General features: G+C 35.8%; 3 protein-coding genes and 1 pseudogene across 4 annotated transcripts; 3 read left to right on the forward strand and 1 right to left on the reverse strand.

Moving 5' to 3' along the window:
• The first annotated feature begins 13 nt into the window (after positions 1-13).
• Positions 14-1,839, forward strand: LOC17896794 (cytochrome P450 71B2). 2 transcript variants are annotated; one of them, XM_023777113.1, is made up of 3 exons: positions 457-533; positions 607-1,072; positions 1,158-1,839. In XM_023777113.1, exons 1-3 carry the CDS (start codon positions 457-459, stop codon positions 1,767-1,769), a joined length of 1,155 nt encoding a protein of 384 aa, XP_023632881.1. In that variant the 3' UTR covers positions 1,770-1,839. The 2 variants fall into 2 exon arrangements, with proteins under 2 accessions (XP_006307305.1, XP_023632881.1); XM_006307243.2 differs by having other exon boundaries at positions 14-1,072.
• Positions 1,840-4,529: 2,690 nt separating this feature from the next.
• Positions 4,530-6,354, forward strand: LOC17898937 (cytochrome P450 71B2). The gene is made up of 2 exons (XM_006303920.2): positions 4,530-5,462; positions 5,608-6,354. The coding sequence occupies exons 1-2, from the start codon at positions 4,572-4,574 to the stop codon at positions 6,214-6,216; spliced, it is 1,500 nt and encodes a 499-aa protein (XP_006303982.1). The 5' UTR covers positions 4,530-4,571; the 3' UTR covers positions 6,217-6,354.
• A 527-nt stretch (positions 6,355-6,881) lies between these two features.
• On the reverse strand, positions 6,882-7,233 carry LOC111828719 (putative defensin-like protein 119). Its single transcript, XM_023777318.1, has 2 exons — positions 7,175-7,233; positions 6,882-7,063 (listed from the first exon to the last, which is right to left on the reverse strand). The coding sequence occupies exons 1-2, from the start codon at positions 7,224-7,226 to the stop codon at positions 6,882-6,884; spliced, it is 234 nt and encodes a 77-aa protein (XP_023633086.1). The 5' UTR covers positions 7,227-7,233.
• Positions 7,234-7,883: 650 nt separating this feature from the next.
• Positions 7,884-9,427, forward strand: part of LOC111832646 — a 6,016-nt pseudogene continuing 4,472 nt past the window's right edge.

Here is a 9,427-nt window from a genome sequence, read left to right on the forward strand (position 1 = left end):
TTTCCACAAATCTTGTAGCTCCTGTTACACCTTTATAACCAACCACTTGATTTAATGAGCTAAGGTATCGATCTCTTCGGCAATCCCTGTCACTCATAATATACAGAAGAAGACTCTTCGAAGTTCTTAAAACTCTCATCTCCAAGAAAGAGAGCCAAGAAAAAAACAGAGAAAAATGTCGATCTTGCTCTGTTTCTTCTTAGTTTCACTTCTTACTCTCGTATCATTAATATTTCTTAAACAGACTAAAAACTCAAAATTTAATCTTCCTCCGAGCCCTTCAAGTCTTCCCATCATTGGAAACTTGCACCATCTCGCAGGGTTGCCTCACAGATGTTTCCATAAGCTCTCACTCAACTACGGTCCCGTGGTACTTCTTCGTCTCGGGTTTGTTCCTGTCGTCGTGATCTCATCGAGCGAAGCAGCTGAAGCAGTTCTTAAAACACATGACTTGGAATGTTGCAGCCGGCCAAAGTCGGTGGGGACCGGGAAACTCTCTTACGGTTTCAAAGACATCACCTTCGCACCATACGGTGAGTATTGGCGAGAAGTGCGAAAGCTCGCGGTCATCGAGCTTTTTAGTACTAAAAAGGTTCAATCCTTTAGGTATATCAGAGAGGAAGAGGTCGATGTCGTTGTAAAGAAAGTATCGGAATCGGCTTTGAAGCAATCTCCTGTGGACCTAAGCAAAACCTTTTTCTCCCTCACCGCAAGCATCATTTGTAGAGTAGCTCTGGGACAGAATTTTCATGATAGTGGCTTTTTTATCGACCAAGAAAAGATCGAAGAACTTGTTAACGAATCAACGGTAGCTCTGGGGACTTTCTCTTTCTCTGACTTCTTCCCTGGTGGACTTGGAAAGTTCGTAGATTGGTTGTTTCAACGACACAAGAGGATCAACAAAGTCTTCAAGGAGCTTGATGATTTTTATCAGCATGTGATTGATGATCACTTGAAGCCAGAAGGGAGGAACAATCAAGATATTGTCACCTTGATCTTGGATATGATGGACAAACAGGACAGTTCAGGTTCTTTCAAACTCAATATGGATAATCTCAAGGCAATCATCATGGTAATAACTTAGTTCTCTTCATATATATCTCATGTTAAACCTGTTGATGAATTCAAACTCTGTATCTTTATTACGTGATATTTAGGATGTATTTCTCGCGGGGATAGACACAAGCGCGGTGACAATGATTTGGGCGATGGCAGAACTCATTAGAAACCCAAGAGTGATGAAGAAAGCTCAAGAAAATATTCGAACCACTCTCGGCCTCAACAGGGAAAGAATCACCGAAGATGACCTAGGGAAAGTTGAGTACTTGAACCACATAATCAAGGAAACATTCAGGTTACATCCAGCACTTCCATTTGTGATTCCAAGGGAAACAATGTCTCACATCAAGATCCAAGGCTATGATATACCTCCCAAAACGCAAATCCAGCTTAACGTGTGGACGATTGGTCGTGACCCCAAGCATTGGACCGACCCTGAAGATTTCAACCCTGAAAGGTTTGCAAATAGCTCCGTAGATTTTAGAGGACAACACTTTGACCTATTACCGTTTGGTTCTGGTCGAAGGATCTGTCCAGGGATGCCAATGGCCACGGCTACCGTGGAACTAACACTGATGAATCTGCTTTACTATTTCGATTGGAGTATGCCTGATGGGGTGAAAGGTGAAGACATTGATATGGAAGAAGCTGGTAATATCTCCATTGTCAAGAAAATACCTCTTCAACTTGTACCCGTTCAACGTTACTGATGAGCAGAAATGAACAGCTTTTATAACATGGATATTATATGAAGCAAAGTATGTGACACTATTCTTTTTAGCTTTTGTTGTGAATTATAAAAGAAGAAATGTTTGAATAATAATAATAATAAAGATCCGATAAAAAAAATGTTTGAATAATAAATCAAGAAATAATAAAAAAAGTCTTTGCTAAAAATGTTTCCATCATCAATATACAGTATATTTTTATAGGAATAGTTTTCTATATACCCAGTATTTTCGAGTTTTATCAAAAAATATAAAATTATTTTGGCGTAACAGAGTAGAAATAATATTTGAACTGTAAATCAAGACATTTGAATAAGTTATGTTGCTGACGCGGCGGAAGTGTTTTGACTTTTTGACTCAGTGAACGAACGGAACGAAGCTGATCCAGATGTGCGTGCGTTCCATACTATACGATACAATTTTCATCCGATCCATGCATGCTTACGTGGGAAAAAAAAAAAAACATAAATCTTGTATTTTTTTTTTGTTTTTGCTCACCTTATGGAATTCTTAACTACGTAATTATTGGAGGTAGAAAATTTAAAATTTTTTTATATAGATCCTTAGATTTGAGAAACAAAAATTATATTAAAAATGGTTAAAATCTCGAATGAGACTCTAAGGCCATCAACAACGGTGGGTATCTCACCAAGTGTATCTTTGCAATTAATATATATTATTTTTATTTTAGTTTTATTATGTAATTAAATTTAATACATAAATAGAGATGAACCAATAAAATTCAAACATATGGCAAGAGAGGTTCTTTAGAAGGTTGGCCAAGTTCTTTTTAGAGAATCGATTCTCTCTCTTTCCTTTCTTTTTACATATTTTCTATTATTTTAGTGCTGAGAGATTGGTCTGAGAACCCCCGTTGGGGTTGCTCTAATAAGATCCTCTCATGTGTAAATCTTAAGTGTAAGAACCTTGCATTGATGATGCTCTAACCATTGGAGATAGGCTCCTGTTGTGTTGTTGAGAAAGACGATTAGGATCGTTGGACCTTGGGCCTTAGGCTACTTTTTCTTTTGTCAATTTATCATGTTTGAATACTCAATCAAGTGATTCATATCTATTATATTCTCAATATTTTTTTCAAGTCTCATGTTATATTTCTCTATATTCTTTTAAATCTCATGTTATATTTCTTAATATTCTTTCAAATCTTACGTTATTTTTTTTGTGTGGAACAACTCGACATGTGTGACATATTTAAATATAAAATATGATTTTTAACCCAAACCAACTTCATATATGATATATATATAATAGTCGTACCACATGACTATACAAATATATAAATAATTAATAAAACAATATGCGATAATCAAGTAAAACACGTTGTGTTCAAAGAAATAGACAATAAAATAAGCCATGAGATAACAAAAATTTCAAATATATAAACTTAAGCTGACCCCTTCCCTCCAACGTTGGTCGGCCGGTGGAATATACAATATACTAATCAATCATGCAATAAAATCAATTAATAAAACATGTGGTGGCGAGTCAAAGAAATATTTAAACAATAATAATAACAAGCCATGAGATGGTCTACAAACTCTATCAAGCACCGATTTGCTAAACCAACACTTAAACAATTGATCTACCAAAATGAAACGATTCTAGGTACCATGCATGATAGATCTCAATGATAAAGCACTAAATGATCGAGATAATAATATATAACCTAAAATAGTATTTATCTCTCTGTAGATTCTATATAGTAATGAGTGATCGGAAATCAGAATCGAGTCAAACTACGTTGGCTAAAGATTTTGGTATAGATCTCTTCTTACCATTTTCTTAACAAACATGTGTATCTTTCATGATAAATTAATAATATTTCTCGATCATTGGAAACTAGAAACGGAGTGACTCATCAGATTTCGGTATCAAATCATATTGCAACAGCAAACTCTGACCAAATAAAATTAAACAGCAAAACCGATGATTATTATATAAAGCACGAGAAGATACTAATTAAAGTAAACAATTACGATAAACAAAAAGTATTTCTCTTCCACGTGAAGTCATAACTGAAATCCAAACATATCAAACAATTATATATCTCTGATCTTCACAAACAAGATAATACCTGATTTTGTGTAATAACCAAAGCAATTAATTAAAGCATGATTTAATAAAACGACAGAAGCATGAATTATTCATTGGTTGGACATATAATACTGCCATTAACATGTGATATATAATTTGAAGATCAATGTATGAATCAGATTAAACATGTATATTGTAATTTGTAAAGCAATAATGAAAGCATATATAACGATGATTACCATGTTCAGATAGTGACAAATATGAATTATTTATCCCCACGTTACGAAACAGGCATATGACAAAATTGGCGATAGTATATCGATCGCTAACGCATATAGGTTGCTTTTTTAATTTGTAACAAAAACAAAACAAGCTTTATGTAATAATATTTTTCGTTTCTTTAAATTTTTTTTTTCATTTTATAAATTTTTCATGTGAGTCACGACATATGTATATATATTATATTTCAACACAGCCGGTCAAAGATTCAGTTGGAGTAGGTAGAGGATTGTGTCGGATTATTATATATAAACTTTGTAACGTTTAGTGATTTGCTGTCACAAATTTAAAATACAAAAATGATCATTCAGGCGCGTGTGACATTTTATTGAATAATCTTCAAATTCAGTCTATAAAAAAACGCCTTCAACGGAATTTACAAAATCATCACTTCTAAGTCCAGGAAAAAGTAAAGGAGAAACTAAACTAAGATCAAAAAAAAAAAAAAAAATGGAGATCTTGATGTCTTTGTCCTTGTTGCTTACCCTCTTGATCTCCATTGTTTTTGTAAAGAAGAAGATGAGCCCTAGTTCGAATCTTCCTCCGGGACCTCGGGGTCTTCCGATCATCGGAATCTTGCACCAATTCACAGGAGCGCCTCACAGGTGGTTCTATGGGCTGTCACTCAAACACGGACCCGTGATGACTCTTCCTCTAGGGTTTACGTCAGCTGTTGCGATCTGCTCAAGGGATGCAGCTGAAGAAGTTCTCAAAACCAAAGATCTTGAGACATGTACTCGACCAAAGTTCTTGGGGGCGAGAGAACTCTCGTATAACTTTAAGGACATCACTTTTGCACAGTACACTGATACTTGGAGAGAGAATCGTAAAGTCTCGATGGTGGAGCTTTTGAACTTCAAAAAGCTTCAAACTATGAAGTCCTTAAGAGAGGAAGAGATGGAGTTCATGGTGAAGAAGATATCCAGTGCGGCTTTGGAACAATCTCCCATGGATATAAACAACCTTTCTATGTGCCTCGTCTCCCACATCTTATGTAGATCAGCGTTAGGACAGAACTTGCACACGAGCAAGCTTTTCGACGAGGACAGAGTCGTAAAGCTTGTTACAGAAGGCTCCCTAGCCACAGGTCATTTTGGTTTCTCTGATTTCTACCCTGGCATATTAGGAAACTTTGCAGATTGGTTGTTCCAAAGAAAGAAAGGGATACTAGCGAGAATGTTTAAGGAGCTTGATGATTTTTACCAACATGTGATCGATGATCACTTGAAGTCACTCGATGGACCAAAAGGTACAGATCCTCCCGCCGATATCGTTGCCGGGATGCTGGCTTTGGTTGGTAAAAACGGAACCAATTTGGACCAAGTCAAAGGAGTACTCATGGTACGTATATAATTAATACCTTTTCTATCATGCATCAGTCAATAATTTTTTACTTTTTTTGGACCGACTACATATTTTTCTTATAATTAACTATATGTGACACTGTACATGTGTTGATTAATCTATGTATTGATCATGGATGCAGAATCTTTTTCTAGGAGGGATAGATACAGTGGCCATAATTATAATATGGGCAATGACAGAACTCATTAGAAGCCCAAGAGTGATGAAGAAAGCACAAGATGAGATTAGAGCTGCCCTCGGGGAGAACAGAGAGAAGCTCACAGAAGAAGACCTAGAGAAAGTTGAGTACTTGAAGCTCATAGTGAAGGAAACATTCAGATTGCATCCATCAGTTCCAACTATACCAAGAGAAACAATGTCTCCAATAACGATCCAAGGCTATGATATCCCTAACAACACGAGGATCTACATCGACGTATGGGCGATCGGACGAGACCCCAAGGTTTGGAAAAACCCTGAAGAGTTCAATCCTGAGCGGTTCATTGATAGTGATGTCCATTTCAAGGGACAACACTATGAGTTGTTACCCTTTGGTTCTGGTCGGAGACTCTGTCCCGCGGTTTCAATGGCCAGCAATACAATAGAATTTGGGCTCTTGAATATGCTCTACTTTTTTGACTGGAAGTTACCTGATGGGGTGGTCGCAGAAAACATCGATATGGGAGATATTGGAAACATCTCCTTTTACAAGAAAGAACCACTCCTCCTTGTTCCCGTTAAACATCATTAACGAGATCGTCACGAGCATAGTTTCAAACATTTGTCATTTTGTTTGAAAGCTTTAAATTAAAGTACATGCTCCGTTGAAGATATTGTTTGCTGTATCTTTAACGATTTTATCAATAATAAAAGTGTTTTTATTTCTCTACAATGTTAGAAACAACTCATCAATCCTCCAAAGGGATTTTTAAAAAAAATATATAAAATGGATATTCACCCAATAATAAAGAAGAATGTATATACATATTTGGTTTTTGTAGTGATGGAGGGTTGTTTTGTAGTTTTCTTATTTATAGATAATAGATTGATTGATGATCATCCGTCTCTTCCCGAGATGAAGCAACAAACGGCAATATGGAGGACGTAACGTTCATCATATACATGATGATAAACCCATCTTCGTTCGTTATAATCAATTATTAGTAAAACTCAGTCACTAAAAATATCTTTTCCATTCATTTTCTAATTTATGCTACATGCATGCATATGCCGATAAAAATTTAATTATTGTTCAATCCATCACTACATGGCACATACGCTCAAGTCATAAAAAACAAGAAAAGTGAAATCAGAATTCATATAAAGATTGAAACAGTAACATGTATATTTTGATCTCATGTCATTATTATTTGTATTACTATTGTTTATAGATAACAATTGTCAAAACGTGCGAAATCAAGATTTGCAAGGAAAGGTGCAGAGGCAGCTCTTGATTGATCCGTTTTGGAAGCATAGTCCACTTCCATTCCATTTTTGCTTACAGAGAGTGGCACAGGTGCTAGCCACACAGTTTTGACCTTTCATTAGAATATCATGACACATTTCTTGTCCTTGCGTCGTCTCTGCCATCACCATCCCTGTTAAAAATATTTAAAACATAATATCTTTATTAACACAATTCCTATAGAATAAAAACAAGAATTATAAATGTTTTAATATGTTTAGAGAATGGTATATGTAAATCAAACCAAAAACGAGGACGATCGCAAAGATAGCAAGAAGAACTGTGGCTTTAGTCATCTTTTGATTTTTTATACAAAAGAAAAGAAAGTAAAAAAGCTATAGCTGGAATGTTTAATGGCAATGTAACACATGCAGAGACGTCATATATATATATATATAAAGAATTTATTACTAGCATATCTATTTCCCAGCATATATACAAAAGAATAGGAAGGATATAAAAATGATGGGAATGGAAACAAAATCATAAAAAAATATATATGACTAGGAAGGATATATACAACAAAATCAATTATAATGAAAGCAAATAAGCACGCAATAAGCAAAGTATAAGTTATAACTACTAATTATTTTTAAAAAATTAAATGGTCCAAGATGCATTCTCGATCGATTTTTATCCATAAAAATATACCCCAATGTAACAAAATCAAATTGATTCTTTCTTTTTTTTTTTTTGTCAAAGAACAAAATCAAATTCATTATCTTACAATTGTGAAATTTCCATGTAAAATAAGCTACATGGGTTAACTAGTCTTTTTAAAAAAAAAAGTGTACGAAGATCTTGTAGATATATACTACATATGTCCTTCTAACTATATAATACACGTTTATGAAGTTTGAACTCTTAAAAATGGAAATACTATACCATACGGTCTTGAAATTAACTTGTTTTCCAATGCAATTAATCGAAGATTCAGAGCTAAAAGAGCTGATATGAAAAAAAAATTAAAGACACATACAATCTTGCTCTGTTTCCTCTGTCTTTTACCTTTTTCTTAGTTTTTTTAATCAATTTTCTCAAAAAAGCTCAAACCCTCCAAATGGAAACTTCCTCCGGGACCAAAGACGCTTCCGATCATCGGAAACTTACACAACGTCAATGGATTGCCTCACGCATGTTTTCAAAATCTCTCCCAAAAGTTCGGTCCAGTGATGCTTCTCCGTTTAGGGTTCGTCCCTGTGGTCGTGATATCATCGATAGAAGGAGCAGAGGAAGCTCTCAAGACCCAAGATCTTGTACGTTGCAGAATGCAGCCGACCAGAGACTGTCGCGACAAGAATGATCTCTTACAACTTCAAAGACATAGGATTCGTGGAAAGCGTTGCGGAAGCTCGTGGTTATGGAGCTCCTCAACATGAAAAAGTTACTCTTATAGGTATATGAGAGAGGAAGAGTGTTAAGAAAAGAACTCTCCTTCCCTTTATTAACCCAAAACAGAATCGATTACAGCCACAGATATGTGAAGAAGAGTCTCTAGACGCAGCTAGACATTACTCTCTCTCCTCAGAAGACTCATACGTCTCTGTTTACACATACAACAACATAAGAATGATAAAATGTCAAATGCTATAGTTTTATACAAGTATCTTTCTCCCACGTGCCATCTTCTTCTTCTACACGTGTTATGTTTGTTCTATTTCTTCTCCTTGTATACACTTGCATAGGCTTATCAATACCCCCCTCTTCGAAACGAAGCTTGTCCTCAAGCGCTAAAGTCGGAAATTGGCGCTGTAACTCCTTGACAATTTCCCAAGTGTCCTCATGACCAGGTAATCCTTTCCAATGGACTAAAGCCTCCAATACTCCACTGTCATTGTAACGAGTCTCTAAAACTGCTTCTGGTTCCACTACCAATTCATCAGACTCATTAAACAGCTCTGGTAAAGGAATAACCTGTTGGTTCTGTCCCAATACCTTTTTCAATTGAGAGACATGAAAGACAGAATGAATCTTTGATTCTTCTGGAAGTTGCAATCTATATGCTGCCTTCCCAATCTGTTCCATCACCTCATACGGACCATAGTACTTGGCTGCCAACTTCTGACAAGCTCGCTTTGCAACTGATTGTTGCCTGTACGGTCTCAATTTCAGAAAAACCCAATCACCAACTTCATATGCAATATCTCTGCGATGTTTATCAGCATTGTTTTTCATCAATTGTTGTGCATGAATCAAGTGCTTCTTAATCTGATCTAACATTGAATCCCTTTCCTTCAGCATCACTTCTAATTCTGAAACTTTTGTGGAATGTGCTTCAAAACGCAGTATGGAAGGAGGATCTCGACCATATAAAACTTTGAATGGTGTAGTCTTCAATGCCGTATGATATGATGAATTGTACCATAATTCTGCCCAAGACAAATACTGATGCCATGTCTTAGGATGAGTGGAAGCAAAACACCGTAAATACGTCTCCAAACATCTATTCAACACCTCCGTTTGCCCATCTGTTTGGGGTTGAAAAGCTGTGCTATAC

The sequence above is a fragment of the Capsella rubella genome, unplaced genomic scaffold, assembly GCF_000375325.1.
Source record: "Capsella rubella cultivar Monte Gargano unplaced genomic scaffold, Caprub1_0 scaffold_1, whole genome shotgun sequence".
In the NCBI taxonomy this organism is placed as follows: domain Eukaryota; kingdom Viridiplantae; phylum Streptophyta; class Magnoliopsida; order Brassicales; family Brassicaceae; genus Capsella; species Capsella rubella.

What these genes read in the sequence shown, in the direction of transcription:
- LOC111828719 (XM_023777318.1), bottom strand. Translation starts at nt 7,226, where the DNA reads ATGACTAAAGCCACAGTTCTTCTTGCTATCTTTGCGATCGTCCTCGTT. An exon ending in TGCGATCGTCCTCGTTTTTG is followed by an intron (nt 7,064 to 7,174) that starts GTTTGATTTACA and finishes TATTTTTAACAG; the next exon opens with GGATGGTGATGGCAGAGACG.
- LOC17898937 (XM_006303920.2), top strand. Translation starts at nt 4,572, where the DNA reads ATGGAGATCTTGATGTCTTTGTCCTTGTTGCTTACCCTCTTGATCTCC. An exon ending in AAGTCAAAGGAGTACTCATG is followed by an intron (nt 5,463 to 5,607) that starts GTACGTATATAA and finishes TCATGGATGCAG; the next exon opens with AATCTTTTTCTAGGAGGGAT.
- LOC17896794 (XM_006307243.2), top strand. Translation starts at nt 176, where the DNA reads ATGTCGATCTTGCTCTGTTTCTTCTTAGTTTCACTTCTTACTCTCGTA. An exon ending in ATCTCAAGGCAATCATCATG is followed by an intron (nt 1,073 to 1,157) that starts GTAATAACTTAG and finishes CGTGATATTTAG; the next exon opens with GATGTATTTCTCGCGGGGAT.